This window comes from Sciurus vulgaris (assembly GCF_902686455.1).
Source record: "Sciurus vulgaris genome assembly, chromosome: 9".
NCBI classification, from domain to species: Eukaryota; Metazoa; Chordata; class Mammalia; order Rodentia; family Sciuridae; genus Sciurus; species Sciurus vulgaris.
The window spans coordinates 142,321,308-142,341,102 of NC_136469.1; the positions used below are offsets into that span (position 1 = coordinate 142,321,308).

The 19,795-nt window shown below is 50.6% G+C and overlaps 1 protein-coding gene across 10 annotated transcripts in view; it reads left to right on the forward strand.

The window, feature by feature from the left end:
- TBC1D14 (TBC1 domain family member 14) overlaps positions 1 to 19,283 on the forward strand; it is a 95,427-nt gene extending 76,144 nt beyond the window's left edge. For 8 of the 10 annotated variants that reach the window (XM_079154346.1, XM_079154344.1, XM_079154345.1 and 5 more), the window contains 6 exons: positions 284 to 378; positions 4,338 to 4,409; positions 5,061 to 5,189; positions 7,113 to 7,222; positions 15,331 to 15,589; positions 18,164 to 19,283. In XM_079154346.1, coding sequence (XP_079010472.1) covers positions 284 to 378; positions 4,338 to 4,409; positions 5,061 to 5,189; positions 7,113 to 7,222; positions 15,331 to 15,589; positions 18,164 to 18,229 — 731 coding nt within the window. In that variant the 3' untranslated portion in view covers positions 18,230 to 19,283. Of the gene's footprint in view, positions 1 to 283; positions 379 to 4,337; positions 4,410 to 5,060; positions 5,190 to 7,112; positions 7,223 to 8,987; positions 9,100 to 15,330; positions 15,590 to 18,163 lie in introns of those variants that run through there. The other 2 variants (XR_013766291.1, XM_079154347.1) reach the window with 2 other exon arrangements.
- Positions 19,284 to 19,795: the final 512 nt, after the last annotated feature.

The window sequence follows — 19,795 nt, forward strand, 5'->3', positions numbered from 1 at the left end:
TGTTTGTGTTGGATTCCCCTACTTGTCTCCCCGACTCCCCTGTAGTTGTAGATTAGTCAAATTAGATGTTGATTTCAAGTTCTAGAAAATAATCTGATGATGCTGTGGCCTTGGCTGGTACCACAGGTGTTTTGTTCCCTAAAGTGAGAAACTCCACACCTGCCATGCATTCTGAGGTGGGCTTCCCCAGAGCTTCCTGTGGCCTGCTTGCAGGACTCCAGAGCCTCGCCATCACCCCAACCTCCTGCTCCAAGGAGTGCAATGACTCTGGATTTTTTGACAGATGCTGGGTTTTCAGCTGCTGACAAAGAGGCCAGTCTGGAGCTTATTAAACTGGACATTTCTAGAACATTTCCTAATCTCTGCATTTTCCAGCAAGTAAGTCATAGTGATTTGTTGCAAATGTATTTTGTCTAAAGTTCATGAATGCCAAGCTGCATGTATTTGTAATCAAGTTTGAAAGTTAGGGGATTTTTTGGGGGGTAGGGTGGGTACTTATGTTAATACATTTGGACATTTTTTAAAAAGTGTAATTGATTGTTTTCAACAAATATGACTATATGGGTACTTCTGCTTTAATGGTGAGTCCTTCCTTGTGACATGCATGCTTCCCAGCCTCTGGGTGGCGCAGAAGGGCCCACAGGCCGTTCTTTTGTCAGAGCTTTCCCAGAGGCTCTTCTGTTTTTAGGAGTGCACACACCAGCCTGTGCTCAGCAGGCTGTGGCCCTGTGACTTCAGAGTCCAGTGCAGCCAGTCGGGGACAGGAGGACAAAGGGAGACCTGGCAGCTTTGGTGTAGCCTGGCAGGGTGTTGAGCAGAGGTGTGGGGCTTATGAGCAGGTGGACCAGGAGGATGGGACCCCTCTGGAACAGAAGCCAGCTGTTGGAGATAGGATGAGACAGCTGTTCTCTCTGGGTGGCAGTGGGAGCAGAGCGGGGGCCTCCTTGTGGGTGTGGATTTTGGAGTCCTGAGCAGAGCTTTTTGGAGACCTTCTAATCTGTGTGTCAGCAGACATCCATCCATAGGTCCCTAGGACCTCTCCCTCACCAAGGTAGCTGTGTTGTCAGTTCTTATTCCACAGTCTCTTTGCATCTGTCCCTTCCATGTGCTGACTACCTTTGTCACTTCAGGTTCTTGTGTGTCATGTGAGCCCCATTCATCTCTCTTCTCTTCCCCTTCCTTCCATCCACCTGGTTGCCTCCAGAGCAGCCTTGGATGCTCCAGTCTGACTCCCTTGTGCTCAGGTTCCTGGCATGGTGCCTTGTACACAGCTTACTGATAAATGATGGTAGAATGAGGTAGAACAGATTAGTGAAATGGCTGCAGAATGAGGGCCTGCCAGGAATGTTGCTGGATCCAGGTCCTCTGACGGCTCAGGGGAGGCACTTCTGCTGAAGGAGTCACAAAGGGCAGGAAAGCATTCCAGGCAGAAGCAGGTGTAGGATGGGATCTTGGGACAGCTAGTCATTCAAGGAATGCCCAGTTCCCTGAATGACAGAGGACACGGGTCAGTTGTTTCCAGCATCCCAGCAGTGGTTACTTTATTCTGAGCTGGGAACCAGGTGTGGGTGCTGGGCTGGAGCTGAGGAGGACTGATTCCGAACTTGAGCATAACGTGCCAAGGCAGAGCTCTGGGACACTGGTCTGTGGCTGAGGATGGCAGGCAGAGGTCCCCAGGTGACTAGGCACTGGGAGCAGCCAGTGTGGGTGCAACACTGAGGACTGTTGGTGCTTGAGTAGGTTGGGAGGGAGGGCTGAGAGGTGTTGGCCTCCAGGGACAGGACATAGTTGCCATTGTCAGAGTGACTTCAGGGGTCACAAGAACCTGAGTGCAGAGGGTCCTCGACATGGACACAGCTGTCCAGAGTCTTCTTTCTCCCACCTGTCACATCCTGGTGCCTCAAGGGGTGCTCTTACTCTCCTGCTTCCTCCCAGTTCTAAATCCAGCCAGGAATAATCCCATGTGGATCTTCAGAAATCTTTGCAGAAGGTCTTTCCTTCCTGGAGAGGGGGAGAATTTGCAGAGCTACCCAGGGGCCTGGTCTTGGTGTCAGGCCGGTGAACTCTGTGAACATGGCCTTGGCTTGGTGGCAGATGTTAACTGGGCCTTGTCTCCATTCTCTCCCCTCCCCGCTGATAGTCCTCCTTGCTCTTCCCTCCAGCTGACGGTTCTGAGGCCTCCGTGCATACCAGGCTTTGCAGCCCCTCCTTAGGTCTCTAGAGTTGGCCCTGGCTCTCTTACTCTAGGAGAACTTTCTCAGAATCCTTAATCCTGAGGGCTCCCCGCTCCACTCCAGGGTTCTCACACCTCATCCCTCCTTGCCTGACAGCCAAGAAGTGCTGCTTTGTGGAAAGGGCTTCAGACCAGATTTGGGTGTGCATTCCATGGAGAGGTTGCCTCTTCTGGCTAGCTTGTGACCTTGGGCAAACCCCTTTACTTCTGAGCCTCCACTTGTTCATCTGTAATCTGGGGATGCTCACAGCCACCTAATGGGGCTAGTGAAAGTACTTGGAGTACATAACAGGTACTCCATCATTGCTGGTTATTATTAGTTATCTTTGACTCCTGCCACCAACTGAAGAACCCTTTCCTCCCAGGTAGCCTGGAAGGGGTGTGGTAGGCCGACTGAGGCCAGAGGCCCTTGCCTTCCTGATCTTTCCCTACAGTGAAGGAGGATCCTTAGCCCCGACAGAGGGAGCTTAGTAACCTTTCTGATTAGCAGAGATAAAAGGAAGGGAAACTTCTGGAAGGACTGTCCTGAGGAGAGGGGAGCAAGATCTCAGATGACAGTTGGGGCAGGTTTCCCTAAAACCGTTCCTGAAGCCTTCCTTGCTGTTGGCACACTCAGAGTTCTGGGATCCATGTCTGCACCATGGTGCCATAGAGCCCTCAGAACCGGCAAAGGCCCCACAGCAGCCCAGACCCAGCTTCTCCATTCCCTGGCCCTAGGGCCCCAGAGCGTCTCCCTGGGCATACCACCAGGGACTTGGCTTCAGAAATGCTGAGCTGGAAAATCCCTGGGTGGCTCTCTGGGGGTGGAGGGTGGACCAGGAAGGGGGCAGTGGGAGCTGTGGGGTCCCTTTGGGCAGGTGGGGGCAGGTGGGGGCAGGTGGTGGAGAGGTTGCCTCTTCTCTGGGTTTGCTTTGTGCAAGCGAGTCCCCCTCAGCCTGTGGTATCAAGGTACTCCATCTCATGAAGAGCTAATGTTTAATACAAAGCAGTGGGGAGTGGGGACAGATGTCCAAGGGCTAGTCAAGGAGCTGCCACCTGCTGCCACTAGAGGGAGAAGGGTGGAATCACAAGGGTGGATGATGCTTCCCTAAGAACATGCAGCTTTCACAAGAGTGCAGAATAGCTTTCTCCTTCAGCCGGGACAGGTAGAGCCTCTCTCTGGTCATGCTTGTGACTAGGTCTTGTGCTGGCCTTGATTCTGTGCCTGCCAGGATGCCACCTTTAGGCCCTGTGGTGCTTATTTTTCCTTGTCTTGTCCCTCTGTGATTTCCAGGTGTCTCCTTCTTTACTTAGCCTCTTGATGGGTCAGCATGTGATGTGAGGTGCCCACGGTTACCTGTGGAGTGACTTCTGTCACATGCCAGAGTGTTGCTACTCCTGTGTCAGCCACGAGCAGACGGCAGACATGGATGGGAGGTGTTGCTTTGGGCCCAGCTAGTCTCTTCATGTTTCTTCCTGCATACCAGCAACAGTGCGAGGCAGCTCTGGACTTTCTGCTCTGCTCCCTCAGGAAAAAATGGTAGCATTGATATATTTGGAAGCAGTTAAAGGAGCAAACAGAAATCTTGAACTGAAAGGGAAACTGGGAGAATAACTGCAATAAAGTGGCAGCTGCGAGCATCTAGGCTTTCCCCAGACCTGTCCTTCAGAAAGATGCAGAAGAAGCAAGGAGAATGTCGGGCGCAGGCAGGGAGGCAGGAAGGACCCTCAGGATGGGGGCTATCTAGGGATAGGCTGCAGCAGAGGCAGAGTCTGCGTGACCAGGAGGAGGACTGCCTGAGGAGACTCCTGTCTCCTCACATGTTGACTTTGAAGGGAATGTGGCTATTCAGCAGGAGCCCAATGAAGGGTGTCGTGCTAGGTGCTCACTCCTGACCCACCAGTCTTTTCAGAGCAGCTTCAGGGTTGAGTTGCACATTCCCTGTTAACTGCAAGTGGTAGTTTGTTTATTAACTGCATACTGCATGTAGAGCTGTCGCCTGGTGCTTGGCAAGTTCCTCCTCTAAGTAGTGAGTGACTGGTGGTGGCACCAGTAGCATCCGGCACTCTTTGCGCACTAACAAGTACTTACACACGTGTTGTTTTTGGTTATTGATCCTTCTAGGGTGGCCCGTATCATGACATGTTGCACAGTATTTTGGGCGCTTATACTTGTTACCGACCGGATGTGGGCTATGTAAGTGAAATTATTCAATATTTTGTAATGTTATAATCTATAAAGAAAGCTGAGATTTTATCCAGAACACCTCAGCGGCTGGGGCCAGGTTGCATGCCTTTGTCTTTTGTTGAAGAAGATGAAAGGCCTCCTGGTGAATGAGTTGACTCCACCTCCTCATAAAGAAGTCGAACTGACATGACTTCTCTGGCGTTAGTCACGTTTGAACTGGGTGTGATGTCCATTTTTTGCATGTGATTTTTTTCCCCTAACATTAATTCAATAAAGCCTTTAGCAGTGACCAGTTTTGAAAAGTATGCTGCTGGCATTTTTGCAACTTAGCACATGTGTGTGTGCATGGTCCTGTGTTAAACATGCTAAGTCAGATGTGCATGTTTGTAGCCCCAGGATGGGGCACTTACTAGAGAGCAGCATTTCAGATGTGAAGGCCTAAGGGTAGTTGGCTATGATTTTCCATTTGGAGGGGGTGGGGTGCTAATGAAGAGCAGAACAGGTGGCCTTTGGGCAGAGTGGTGGCTCTGAGAGGACAGGTCAGAGTGGGCGGGGTCAGCAGTTAAGCTTCATGATGTGGTGGTGGGTGGGTGGCCACATGGACCCTTGTGGTGTGAGGACAAGCTGCCGTGAGTTGACACACTTTCTCTCCCTCCCCAGGTTCAGGGCATGTCCTTCATAGCGGCAGTGTTGATCTTGAACCTCGACACTGCAGATGCCTTTATTGCTTTTTCTAATCTCTTGAATAAACCCTGTCAGATGGCGTTTTTCCGAGTGGACCATGGCCTTGTGAGTATGCTCTGTGTATGTGCTCTGGGTGCTGTGTCTTTATGGAGTTGCCCAATCACTGTGAATCCTCAGGGGAAAAAAGAATGCACTTTTCCGCCATGAAGAGATATTGAGAACAAGGAACACTATGGAATGGAAGATTATCTGGGCCATGTTTGAGATAAGCATGGAAACAGGTGCTCAGGGGCCATGCGAATGAGTGTATTAGTGCATTCTGTCTTTAAACGAGGGGGGAGTGCTACCATCTTAGTCACGTGGGGTCTCTGGAATGTGCTCCTTCATGGGAAAAAGGAGGCATGTTTAAGAGCATGCCTTTTTATTATAAAACAAGGCAGCAGTTAGTTCAGTATGCTGCTGCACGTGGTCTTCACCACGCTGAACAAAGGGAAAGAGTTGACGGTGGTGGCCTGGTGGCCCTGACATACTTCGCAGCTGGATCCTCTGCTTGGTACAGATGAGGGAAGAGGTTCAGGAGAGCAGCGACTTGTTCAAGACGCATCTTGTATGTGAAAGAGCTGAGACTTGAATCCTTTCTGGTTCCTGAGCATTTGTTCTTTATGTAGCCTAGAAGACTCACCAGTTCGTGAATCCCTCAGCATTTAGCCTCATATCAATGTGCAGAGGTGTCACTAGTGTTCCAGGACCCAGTGATCCAATAGTTGAGATCAGCTGGGGAGTGCTTCTTCCTTAATAGTATGAGGATTTATGGGTGTTCCTCACTCAGAAAATGCTGCAACATTGATGGCTGTCAGGGAATAAAAACTAGCAGGGTCCTCTTGGAATGCGTATCATGTTTCATAGCATTAATGTACAGTTCGCTGGTAAGAGCAAGTTCTGGGAAAGTCATAAATATGGACAGAGCATTGTGCATAGAGATGGTCATGACATAGATTCATAATTGTGAATGTGGAAATAGTTTAAAGTGGGGCTTAGGGAATGTGGGTGGTGAATTCACGTCTGGGCTACACCCAGTGCAGCAGTGATACTCTGTCGTGTGAGGGAGTGCTGAAAGTAAGACACTAATATTTCAAGAGTCTGTAAAATAGAACATATGCTATAATTGTGACCGTATTTGATCAACAATTACATGAGCACAGCTAGTAGTGTTTGTGATGGGAGCCAGAGGTCAGTAGAATGCATGTATTGTCTTGAGTTTTCTGCACTGAGCATTTACAGGTATTGCTTTCATAATCATTCAGGTAAGAACTTACCTTTCCAAGAAAAATAATGGTCAGAAATTCAAAAAATCTTTAGAACAGATTCTTACCCAAGACAACTCATCAGTGCTAACACATATTGCCTTGATGTTGTTCCTGAAATTAATTCCAAGGAAGAATTCTTTTGATATAAATTTAATTTTATCCTTATAATAAAATGATCCCTTTCAAATTTCTGCTAACTTTGAGGATTCCAGCTTTTTCTTTGTAAACATGTAATAAAAACTGTAGTTAGTAATTTTATCTTGTATTTTTAAGGGAAAATTCTAGAATCACAATGTTGAGTGGGACCGTCCTTTACGGCAGGGTTCTCACAGGTAGTGCTGCCCACCTTTCTCAGGTGGTCTGAGACAGGAGGAGACTGAAGCTCAGCCTGTGCATGGGGACAGCATGGGTCTGGGTCCCAGCTCTACCGTACACTGAAGATGCTCCATGCCATAGGCGAGTCATGTGACTGCTCTTGGATTCAGTTCTCTTTTTTATAAACTGAAGAAAAAATAAGATGTAGCTAGTGATGCTATTGTGAGATTAGAGGTGGTGCTTATTCATAGTTTGCCTGGATAGCATCTATAGTTCCATTTAAAATGTGTAGCAATTTCATAAGATAATGGTTAGATTCTAAAGGTGTAAACATATTGACTCTTTCGTAGGTTGAAAACTTGTATTGATAATTAGTTTATTAGTGCATTTCACATTGTCTTCCTAGATGTTGACTTATTTTGCTGCATTTGAGGTATTCTTTGAAGAAAATTTGCCGAAATTATTTGCTCATTTCAAGAAAAACAACTTAACTCCAGACATCTACCTAATAGATTGGTAAGACTGTTTTCTGTGGTTTTCAGTGTTTTCTCTCCTCGCTCCTGCTCACCTGCTTTCCACTGTCCTCACGGTCAGCTTCTTCTGGGGCTCTTCTGAATCCCCATGCCCTGCTTCCCTGCTTCCCCTCCGCCCTGCTTGGGAGGTGCCTGCTGTCCTCTAGGACCCTGCACTGCTAGTCATCTCTCGGCACTGCGGGCTTCCTTTTACTACCATATGGGACTCTGTCTGACCCTTCCAAATTCTTCCAGGGAGAGACGGTTTCTTGGACCTGTTTGTTTTCCAAGTTTCCATAAACAAATGAGATGTCTGTGGGCAGCAGGCCTGTGTCAGGCCCTCTGCCAAGTGCCTGAGGTGGTGGTGAGCAGGATGCATTGCCCACTGACAAGGAGTTGCTGCCTGCCCGAAAGGTCTAGGTCACAGCTAGCACTATCCAGCAGTGGTGGGTGCTGTCTGGGGAGGGAAGGAGGAGGTGCTGGACCTGGCCTAGGGGTCAGAGTCCACTGAGGAAAGGTGGGAGCTGGAGCAAGCATGAGGGAGGAGCAATGTGGGGTCCCAGAGCAGCAGCAGGTGAGTTGGTGGGGTTGGACCTACTGAAGAGGGCCAGGGATGGGCAGGGGGAGTTTGGGAGCCAGGTCATTGTGGGTCTCAGAGGCCATGCTAAGGGATTGGGCAGGATTTTGGGGTCCTGGGAGCACTTGAAACCTGTGTTGGGGCACAATGAGTTTTGAGTGACTTGGGAAGCAGGAACTTCTGGGGCCCAGAGACCAGAGAGGGCAGTGGAAGTGGTGAGAAGCAGGGAGATGGGTGGTTCCAGGTGGGTTCCAAATCCTTTGTCAGAGGGTTGCAGCCCTCATGGTCCCAACCTAAGCGTCAGAGCTGAGATTAGAAACGTAGCTAGGCAGATCTGGGTTTGGATTCAGGAATTGTGAGGCATCTGTGGGACTTGTAAATAGAGGCCTCCTGAGACCCACAGTGAGAGGTTCAGAGTTCTCTGCTGGAGCTACACATGAGGCCAAGTTGTGTACAGAGGGGAATGTAGTTGCTGAGGAAAGGGCGTGGCTGTTGCCCCAGAGAGCAGGCCAGGTAAGAAGACCTGAGTGAAGGGAGGGAGCATACATCAGGATCCTGCAGCCCCTGCCAAGCCCCCAGGGTCTTCCATATTGCCTGTGGCATAGGCGATGGCCGTGAAGCCCCTTGATGCCCCTCTTGGCCCATGCGGAACCCATGGTGATTGACTTTTAAGGGCATTTCAAAGCGACACCCCCAACTCGGAGAAAGAACTCTGCAGAGGAGAAAAGATGCCACAGTGGGCAGGGAGTCTGGCTTGATCCACCCTGACATTGTGATTTGACTGGAGGTGTCCCCCCCCAAAGCTTCTGTTAATGCAGGGATGCTCTGAAGTGGAATGATTGGCTTGTGAGAGCTGCAGCCTCATCAGCCCATCCAGTCAGTTGATGTGGGCCGGTGGGGTGTGACTATAGGAAGTGGGTCACCAGGGGCATGTGCTGGAAGGGTTCATCCTCCCTGCAGCCTCTCTCCTCTCCATGCTTTCTGGCTGTCATGAGCAGGGCAGTGCTTCTCCACCATAACCTTCTGCCATGATGTTCTGCATCAGCTTGGGCCCAGGGCAGTGAACTTGGCCACCATGAACTGAAGCCCTGAAACCATGAGCCAAAATAAACCTTTCCTCCTCTAAGTTGTCCTTGCCAGGTGTACTAGTCACAGCCATGAAAAGCTAACACCTCCCCCTCACTTTCTTCAGGAGGCAAGAGGCCTTCTAGAAAATGCAATCCAAATATCGTCCATAATGAGGCCAAACCCCTTTGGTGGAGCAGACGTGTCTACACCGTGAGGATGAGCCTGTGGGATTCTTGGTGTGTGTTGCTTCTGTCTTTAACACTGAGACTGTTCTGGCTCTGCTCACTTTTTGTGTGCATGAGGCTTTGGAGGTTGGAACTTACAGCTGAAGTTAGAGGGGCCAGTGTTGCTGCAGAATAGCAGTAAGGATGTGGATTGGCCACAGGCCAGGATGCTCAGTTGGCCTGTCTGGCTATGCTGGGTGGAAGTGTTTGGGGCACCTTCATTCAACAAATGGTGGTTTCTCCACACCCTTGAATGTTGAATGTTTGAGAGGAGGCCCCTTGCCATCCCCATACTGTTCACTTGACCATGTAAGTGAACCCCTACCCTTCCACCCCTCCACACCCTGGTTTCCTGGGTCAGGACTGGGACAGGAAGAGAGAATTGGAAGGGGAGAGGGTCCAGACAGGCCCAGATCCTTCAGCATCTACCCAGTCAAGTTGAAGGCTTCAACTTTTGTTATGGGGTTCTAGACTGTGGGTCAATAATGTCTAGTAGGGGACTGGGGTTGTGGCTCAATGGTAGAGCACTTGCCTGGCATGTGCGAGGCACTGGGTTTGATTCTCAGCACCATGTAAAAATGAATAAATAAAGATCCATCGACAACTAAAGAGATATATATACTAAAGAAAAAAATGTCTAGCAAACTTTTTCACCCTGATTGCAAAAGGAAATATTCCATTTCATTTTATTTTTATTTTTTGGTCACTGAGTATTGAACTCAGGGGCATTTAACCACTAAGCTACCTACCCATTCCTTTTTATTTTTGTTTTGAGACAGGGTCTGACTAAGTTTCCTACAGTTCTCCTTCCTCAGTTTTCCAGGTAGCTGGAAATAGAGGTGTGCACCATCACACCCTGCTAGGAAGTACTTCTACATGGTGACCTGGTGTGCAGCCTTATGTGCAGAAACTTAATGTGTATGTGCCAAGAACAAGAGTTCCATGAAGTGACCCAACCCTGACCACGTGGGGAGTGTTCCAAAGCCTGTTCTTTTATTGATAGTTGGCCCTCGCTGACTTTGCAGTTCACTGTGGCTGGCTGGGTCATACCTGATGCTGGGAAAAGCACAGCCCAGAGGACAGCTCCGCCTCTTCCTGTCCCAGCCCATGGGTGGTGGTGATTCCGGGTGTCCACATGAAAAGGAAGCTCTAAGGGTTTTCAGAGCTGAGGCTTTTACTCTGGGATGTGGTTGCTGCTCCTCCATGAGGCCCTTACAGGGCCCAGCTTATTCTTGACAAAATCTGTGCCATCTATTTGCAGTGCCAGTGCTGGGCACACAGAAAATCCTTAGTAAAAACTGTGTTTAAGTTGAACTTGGCACAGGACACATACATTCATGGTGTCGTCCTCTGTTTTTCTGTTTTTGGTACAGGGGATTGGACGCAGGGGTACTTTGCCACTGAGCCACATCCCTAACCCTTTTTATTTTTTAGTTGAGACAGAGTGTTGCTAAGTTTCTGAGACTGACCTCAAACTTGTAATCCCCCTGCCTCAGTCCTGGAGCTGCTGGTGGAAATACAGGCTTGTGCCACCAGGCCTGGCTCATGACTTCTTTAGTCAACATGTATCTATGGTCCACAGTGATCAAGGCTGCCCGTTGGGTGCTGGTGATTCGGTGAAAGCTCCATCAAAGCAGACGGGCAGAGGAGGATGCAAAGGTCAAGGCAGACCTCGCTCAGGCCTGACCTTGTGGGAAGTGCACATTGCATCCTGATGGGGCCCAGAGAGGTCCCTGTGGCCCAGGTTGGTCTGACTCAGCCTTGCGTCCCCCTCCATCATGCCTCCTTCCTGAAGCCATGTCTGCACCTGGAAGCCCTGGGCCTGTCTTGGGTTGTTTGTGGCTTGTGGTCGGCACTGTGCACATGGCATGTGGTGTGACCACCCGGGGGTTAGAGCAACCAACTGCTTGGGGCAAAAGATCCCTTTTCTTCTCTCCGTGGCAGGGCCTGAGGGGCCCGGGTGGTGTGGCCTCAAGTATCCCAGGTGTGCTCTTCAATGCTCAGGTGAGAGGCTGCAGTTTGAGTGGCGGCAGTGCCCTTCCCCTATGTCTGTCCATAGCGCCTGCTTCCCTCCCTTCCCTCCCAGTACCAGACACTGAGCTGTCAGCCTTGTGGGTTGCCCCTGTGTCCCGGGGCACAGGCACACCTGTCCTTCCTAGGTGTGGAGCCTGGTGAAGGCCCACTCAGCTGCCTGCACTCTTCCTTGAGGCTTGCAGGGAAGTGGCCTTGCTAGTGAAGGCTCTTACCCAGCTGCACCTTGTGGATGTGGAGGTTAGAGCCAGGCCTGTCACCTGTCTTTATCCTCCTACAGGGCTTTGAGTGGCCAGCTGTCAAGGATCCATACTCTAGGAGGACTAGGACAAGGTCATTTAACTTGCAAAATACTCCCACTGCTGCCTAGTGGCAGAATTATTTGGAGACATAGTGGATTTTTGATAGTTGGATTTAATCAAAGTATTGAGGAATTCATTCCGTGTTGTGTTTTGTGGTTTGGGCAATGACGTTTACTTAGAAAGCCTGATGTTACATGGATTTCCACCTGACAGAGGAGGTGCAGGGGAAGTGACTGCCAGGAGATTTCTGTTGTGTCCTGCACGGGGTTCCTGAATGACTTTCGGCTTCTGAGCCATAGGCCTGCCTGGGACTCCTCAAGAGCAGGCACTGCTTTGCGGTCAGCCTTCTTCAGAGGAATGGAACCTCCAGTATGCAAGAGGTGGTAGACACAGGCTGGCCTTGGGCCAAGGGGAAGGAGTAGGACACTCCCCTGGGGACGGCACACAGCCCATTGGCTAGGCCTCATGTTCTGCTGGGTGCTAGGGCATAGAGGAGAGTTCGTGGGCTTGGGGTAATGCGGACTGCACTGCCTTCAGGACCAGATGGGGCATCTCAGGTTGGGTGTTGCTCAGTGCTGAGTCTATGCCCGGAGGGCTGTTGTGTAAGTCTCGGTCTGCTGAGGCTGAGTGGTCCCCCTTCTTCCCTAGCATACCTGTTCCTGCTCCTTGGGTTTCTTAGGAACACAGGGAATCCCGGGTGCAGTGGGGCAAGGGCTCCAAGAAGGAAACCAGGGTACAGTTGGATACCAGGGCATCAGGGCCTGGATGTGGAGGTTAGGTCCCCGTCTGGATGTGGCTTCATGATGACTGAGGCTGCTTACCTTTTTATTTTAAGCTGAAACCTGCCTTTCTACCACCTTCCTTTCTTGGCAGTTTCCTCATCTTCTAAGTAGAGGCGAGAACTGTGCCTCCTCAAAGGATTGTGGGGAGGAGATGTGGGGCAGTACCCAGCAGAGCAGCAGGCAGGCTCTTGCCCTGTGCAGCCCAGGCAGCTTGAGGTAGGCCAGGGTGCCTCTGTTGCAAGGACACTGTTTGCCTTCCTTACCGCTGGCTCCTGAGCCTTTGCCCCACAGCCGCTTGGCAGTGGCCCTGCAGTCCTTGCCCCACTTCCTGGTGCTCCCTTTTCCTCCTACCAAATCAGATAAGCAGCTAGAAGAGGTGTGGCTGGATGAGAATGTCTGATGCTGTGAGGGCTCCACAGGAGAGTCTACCCTTCCTCCATACATGTGGGGAGGCGGGTGCACATGGCTTGGTGTTGCTGCCTTTTTAATAAGCCCATAGCTACTCTGTTGGCCTAGGAACACAAAAATCCATTGTTTTACATTACTTGGATCTGAGTGTACTGTTTTTGATATACAGCACAGTAATATGCTGTGCTCCAGGGTGGGGTGGGGGAACAGACTTTTCTTGGGAGACAGAAGCCCTTGGATTCTCTCTTCCTGCTGTGGGACAGCAGCAAGAGGGCCCGGCAGACTTCCAGGGCTTCCCAGCTCATCCCTGATCCCACATAGCCCTTCAGAGCTGGGCAGGGCCTGAGGCCAGGTGATGGGGAAGAGGAACTTGGGCCTGTGTGTGGACATCAGCCCTCTAGTTCATTGGGTCAGCTCCCCTGGCAGGGCTTCTGTGGAACCTGAGACTGCCAGATGAGGCTGCTGTCGTAGCTGCTTTCTGAGTGCTTCAGTTCCATGCGCTCCTGGCTTTTGAGTTTAAATGTGATTTAAAATACAGCTGAGCATCTGAAGATTCCTGGTTAGAGGCACAGGCTTTGTGATCTGCCAGGCTTGGGTCTGAATCAGTTCAGCTGTCTGTGTCCTTGGGCAAACAGGTAACTCCTCTGAGCTCTAGTGTCCTCAGCATAGCTTTTCACTTGCTTGAACTGTTTGAAGATGAATGGATTAATGAAAAAGGTTAGCATAGGGCCTTTGGTTGGGGGGGTCATTACTGAGGATTGAACCTATGTGTGATTCACTACTGAGCCACGTTCCCAGCCCTTTTTTTTTTTTTTTTTTTTTTTTTTAAGATCAGGCATCACTAAGTTGCTGAGACTGGCCTCAAACTTGTGATCCTCCTGGCACAGCCTCCCAAGTCACTGGGATTACAGGCATGTGCCACCTTGCCCTACCGTTCTCACTTTTTAAAATACAATGTTAACAAGTCCCTTCTGAATGGAGTTTAGAGCAGTTTGCAAACTGAAGAAACACAAGGTCTTGCTGCTCTTTCTTCAGCTGTGCTTTCTAGACCCAGTGATGAAGCCGTTGTCTGTTTTTGTGATGGTAAGAAGCTCGGGACAGGACTGATTGTCACTTTTAACTGGCAGCAGCAGGAGCCCTGCAGTGCATGGTGCAGCAGACAGCAGCAGGGGCTTTGGGTCAGGGCCACTTGTTGGAGGTCTGTGCTGCCAGTGAGACAGATGAGGCTGTGGGCAGGGGACATCCACGTGCCCTGGACAGGCTCTTACTCCACAGACATGAGGCCCTCAGCTCTGCTGTCTTCAGGATATGGGGTTTCCTGTGCCCTTTGCCTCCTGCACATCATCCGAGTGGAAAGAAATCTAAGTTGTTGTGTCTGTCTTCCCGGTGTCTCCGAGAGTGTTCAGGGACTGATGGGATAGGCTGGAACATTCCTGGTGAGTTCCCAGTCATGGCTGTGCTGGACGCTTGCCCTTGGCTGGGTGCTCCTCTGCATCCCAGGCAGAGCCCTGCGGGGGTGGGGGTGGGCGTGGGGTCAAAGCCAGCTGCATCCTGTAGTTTGCAGCAGAGGATCTGGTCCTGAGATTTGAGCAGATTCGCAGTGTGGAAGAATCTTCTGGTGGACTGTTATCACAACATTCAGTTGCACTGCAGAGGTTTAATGGCACTCCTTCTGCCAGAGTAAGGCCTCAGGCTGCGTTCAGCACCTGCAGTGCAGGCACATCAAGGGGTCTGGGTCCGTTCTGGGACTTGCAGGAAAGCAACTTGTAGCGGGAGCGGGGTCGGGGTCTCCCCACCCACCTGGGAATCACCCCACAGAGGTGCTATTGCTGGTGGCAAGGTATGGAGTGCCACCAACACTTGGAGAATCCTGAAGCAGGCAGGGCTTGGTCCACCCACTCACACACTCAGCAGAGACTGCTAGAGACAGCACTAGGTGCTGAGGGCTGGTGGGGAGGGCAGAAACATGCTGCACCTGAGCTGTAGGGCACCCAACTGGCTTCAGAGTGGCCATCTGGAGTCCCCTGCTGACATAGGCCCCTTTCAGGTTAGAAAGGTTGTTATAGAGTTGGTACCAAGGACTGTCTGGTTACATAATTTGTACTGTGATTATCCTTTTTTTTTTTTTTTTTTTTGAAACAGGGTCTTGCTAAGTTTCTGAGACTGACCTCCAAGTGCCGATCTTTCAGCCTCAGTCTCCTGAGTCTCTGTGATTACAGGCGTGTACCCCCGCGCCTGACTGATGATCATAATTTTCAAGGGAATACATACCTTTATTTCACTTCTTCATCTGAGGGTTTTCTTTGTACAAGTGTAAGATCAGTGTTTCGTAATCCAGTCAAGTTGATTGGGAAACACTTTGCTCTTTGCTGGCCCCTGCTGGGAGGAAGCCTCCTGACTTCCTCCCGGCAGGTGCACCCCCAGTCAGTTCTGGTCCCTTCTGATTGAGCAGGCGTCCTGGGTGCTCACCGCCCTGCCCAGTCCCCACAGCAGGCACATTTGGCATTTGTGGTGCAGTTGTGTGGCTTTTCAGAGTGTGTGCAACTGGTCATGCTGTGCTCTTGGGAAGGTGAGGTCAGCCTGCACAGTGAACTCAGGCTGGGCTCTGTCCCCATTCTGTATGATAGGGACTAACTCAGGGCATTCTTCACAGTTCAGGCTGGAATTCAGAGTTCTTTCTTCGTACCATCTCAAACTTGAAACTCTCCCACTTTCCCCAGGATCTTCACCTTATACAGTAAGTCTCTGCCCCTGGACTTGGCCTGCCGCATTTGGGATGTGTTCTGTCGGGATGGGGAGGAGTTCCTCTTCCGAACGGCCCTGGGCATCCTGAAACTATTCGAGGACATCCTGACTAGGATGGACTTCATCCATAGTGCCCAGTTCCTGACCAGGCTGCCCGAGGACCTGCCAGCAGACGAGGTGTTTGCGGCCATTTCTGCAGTCCAGATGCAGAGTCGGAACAAGAAGTGGGCACAGGTAAGCAGTCTCCTCCCTCTCCTTCCCTTTGTGTGGCTGGCACTACAGTGGGACCTAGGGAGTGTGCTGCCCACATTGCTGAGAAGTGGTTCTCAGGCTGCTGATGAGGAGAGCTGGTTGGCCGCCTGGCTCTGCCGCAGGGATGCTCTGTGGGTTCCTGCCCCAGCTCAGAGCTTCTGGGTGGCCACACCGTGCTCTCCACGCTCCCCAAAGCATTTTGTAAATAAGGCCCTAAACAGAAAGCAAAAGGGACTGACTGACTGGGCCACCTGGGGCTTGCCCTGTGCAGCTTGTTGCACCTTATAGATCACAGAACCTGAGAAGTCACAGTTGCCTGAGAAGGCCTGGTCCCTCCCAGTCTTCCTCTGGATGTGCTGCTTTGACCTGCTGGCAGCTGCTCTGCTCTGGACCTGCTTCTGCATTCCTCCAGGCTCCCATGTAGGGCTTCCCTTGGTGGAGTTGATGGGTGTTGTCTGGCTCCAAGTTTTAGCATATTAAACAGGAAAAAAGGAAGGGAAAAACTGAAAACCAACAACTGCCTGTGTTTCTCAAGGTTATCTGAGCACCAGGTCAGTGGTGGCTATTTGTGGGGCTTATATTTCTCTATATGTGCCAGCAATGCCTGTTCTGGATCTAACTTTCTTATTAGTAAGTAGATGACTTAAAATAGTCACAAAACTGGAACAGCGAACCCCATGTGCCAGGCATTAGCCTTGTACCTGTGAAGGGGGATACCCAACCTCTGTACCCCAGAGTTCTGCAGGGTTCCCAGACAACATGTCCACTGTCGTGTCCTGTCTCCCAACCATGCTGGCTCTTGGAACATAAATGGTTACAGCTCTGCTGTCACTCAGAAAGCCCCTGATCCCTTCCTGACTTCATACATTAGGGTATAGTGCTTAGAATCAAGGTTCTAATTGTTTCAGTTGGCATAAGTGGCTCCACAGTCTGAATGAAGATCCAGATAAGGACCTTGCCCTGATTGACCCAAAGATCTTTGTTTTACCGCATTATGCAGCTCCACCTTCTCTTCTGTCCTCCTCCCCACCCTTCATTTGTGAGGAGGACAAATGCCCTTTGTCCTACAGCACTTCTAGAGTCTGGACTTGGTCATTCTAGAACAGTGATGACTAAGGGGTATAGAGGTTTCTTTCTTTTTTTTTTTCTCTCGGTGCTAGGGATTGAACCCAGGGCCTTGTGCTTGTGAGGCAAATACTTTACCAACTTAGCTATATCCCCAGCCCCAGAAGTTTCTTCTTGAGGTGACAAAAGTGTTCTAATATTAACTCTGGTGATATCTGCACATTTCTGTGAAGATCCTCAAAACCACTGAATTGCACACTTTAAATGGGTGAGCAGTATTTACTGAATTGCATTTCAGTAAAGCTATTTGAGGGCCTGCCCAGCTGGTGACGAGCAGGACTGGCTGTAGTGCATCAGGCATCAGGTCAGGAACCACTTTTCTCTGGTTGATAAACAGATGGACAGTGTGAGTGCAAACAGGGCCGTGACTAGAACATTTCCAGGAATCTAAAGACCTGATTGTAGAGCGTAGACCAGGCAGGGTCTGCCTGAGCACTGAGCGAGCAACTACACAGGCCGCACACCCATGAGGCTGAGTCTGTGTGTGAGGAGGTTCTTTGGAACCTTCTGTGACTTGGTGCTTCCATGATTTTCTAAAGTCTCAACAGAAAAATCAGGACCGTTGTTTTTTGGTGCTGGGGATTGAATCTGGGAGTGCTTAACCACTAAGCTACACCTGCATTTCTTTTTCTTTTTTTATTTTTTGAGAAAGAGCTTGATAAGTTGCTTAGGGCCCCATTGAGTTGCTGAGGCTGGCTCTGAACTTGCAGTTCTCATGCCTCAGCCTCCTGAGTCACTTGGATTCTGGGGCATGTGCCACTCTACCCAGCCAGGGCCTTTCTTAATGACCTTTGTCCCACAGGCAGGCTGTCCCTACCTTGCTTTCCCAACTCATGCAGTCATGGCCTGCAGGTCTTTCCTGCAACTTCCTTCCCTGGTGCTTTCTGTGAAAGAGGGCTCACCTGCTCCGCCAGTGAGCACACATGCCCCACTATTTGAATAACGTAGTTTCAACCAATAGGTTCTGCCTAGCCCTAAAATATAAGAGGCAAAATGGCAGTATCTGGGTTTAACCCTTCCATGTGTGCTGTCGCTGCCATTGTTGGGTAGTCACGGTGCAGTGGCAGGTTTTTTAAAGTAAAGGTGCAGTGCATTGAGAGCAGTGGAGGGAGCAGGGCATCAGGGCCAAACTCTGGAGGCATCTGAGGGGAGGCCCTGAAAGGGCTGGTTTCCTGGTGATGAAGGGGACAAGCTGGCAGGAGCAGCATTGTCCTGTGGAGCTGAGGGAAGAGACAGGCCCCACCCATGGTCCTCCTGAGACATTGGTTCCATGGCTGGTCAGCTCCAGGAAGAGGACCTGCAGGGTGGGAGAGTGCGGAGTGAGCCGAGTCAGAGGGACTGCCCAGAGGGGCTACTGTCTCTCCGCGCTCGTTGGTGTCTTGGGTTCAGCCCCCTTGTGGATTAACCACAGTGGTCTTCTCTGTGCTCCAGGTGCTGGCTGCGCTGCAGAAAGACAGCCGGGAAATGGAGAAAGGAAGCCCATCCCTCAGACACTGAGGCTGCAGACGTGGCTCCGTAGCACCGAGGCGGATCTCAGGCGGCACCTGTGTGCTTTTAGACCCATACCTGGCAGTGGCAGCAGAGGAGCAGGCACACTTTTCACGTTGATTCCTGGCACTGGAGTTGGCCTTAAACAAACACAGCAAAACCCAGGCTTAGCCTTAAGCAGCTCATGGGCTGGTGCCCTGGGGGCTGCAGCCAGCCACTGCGTTTTCTGCACAGGTCAAAGACAGGGCAGTGGTTGACCCCCTCCTCCTCCTTTATTTCAGCAAAAGTCAATTAAATTGTAATGCTATTATGCCAGCTGCTGGAAAGTACATCACAATTTTTTTAGCCAAGATGCATGAGAAATAATATTTTGGGAGATCTCAGAGATGTTACTGGCTCATATTTTAAATGAGAGGAATTGCTGATTTAGTTATTGAGATGATCTTTCCAGAGCTGGAGGCCATGTATTTGAAACCTGCCTACCAAAGAGCATTACAGGAGATGGGCCCGTGGGGATTGTTGCTCTTGGGCTCCCTGGGAATCCACCTGACCTTCACATTAACATTCGACCATGTTGCCTTGACAAAACTATAGAAAGAAGTCTGACAATGCACACTAGAGTCCCGTGGAAACCTGCTCTGCCAGAGACTGCTCCCTGTGTCTGTTGAGCCATGGTGGGGAGCCGGAGCAGGGGACACTGTGCAGAGGTAGCCTGTGGCAATGGAGACGGCCCGGGGAGCTTGTGAACAGCCTCCTTTAAGGAAAAGGGTGGGAAGAAACTGTGGAGATGACCCTTGCACCTGCTTGTTTCCAGGAAGACCAAACATGGCTGTGCAGTACTGGAAGCCAGGTTGTGTGAGGGGGGCTCGCTCCTGTTCTCTGACAGAATGTCTCTCTTCACTTTTGTCACCTGAATAGCTGGACTTTCCTAAGTGCCAGGGATCCCCCTACACACCTGGCTTTCAAAGGCGTTTTACAAACCACCATAAAGACAGAGGAGTGAGCAACAAGTACTTAAAACCCAGTCTTGTCAGAATTCTCATTGTTTGAACCATGACCCCTTTCCCATTTTAACTGATTTTCCCAAGTTCATTGGCGAATTTTTTGTTCTTGCTTTTCCTTGACTACTTTGAGATCTTTGTATAAGAAATTTGATTTTCTAAATTCACAGAAATGAACAGTCTTTGCATGGAATAGTCCAAGGAGAGGTGGAAACAAGTTCCCACATGGTAACCCATTAGCATGTTGGCTTTTTGGGGTGCAGATAGGCCAGGTTCAAGGACATAGCCAGGGGTTTGTAGGGGCTGGTGTGGTCTGCACTCATGCCTTTCTCAGGCATTCCTCCCACCCCAGGGGACAGCCCCTTGTTGAGGGAGGCCCTGGTGCTAGACCACATGCAGCAGGGAGACTTGGGCTAGGGGTGGAAGACAGCCTGGTGATGGCCTGTCTAGATGAGCTTTCTGCATCTGCCCTGCCTGCTTGCCATATTTCAGGTGCCGCAGCAGGTTAGCAGGCCAGGGTCATGCACACGCCCTCTGTCCCACTCTGCACTCCTCTTCCTGGAACCTCCTCCTC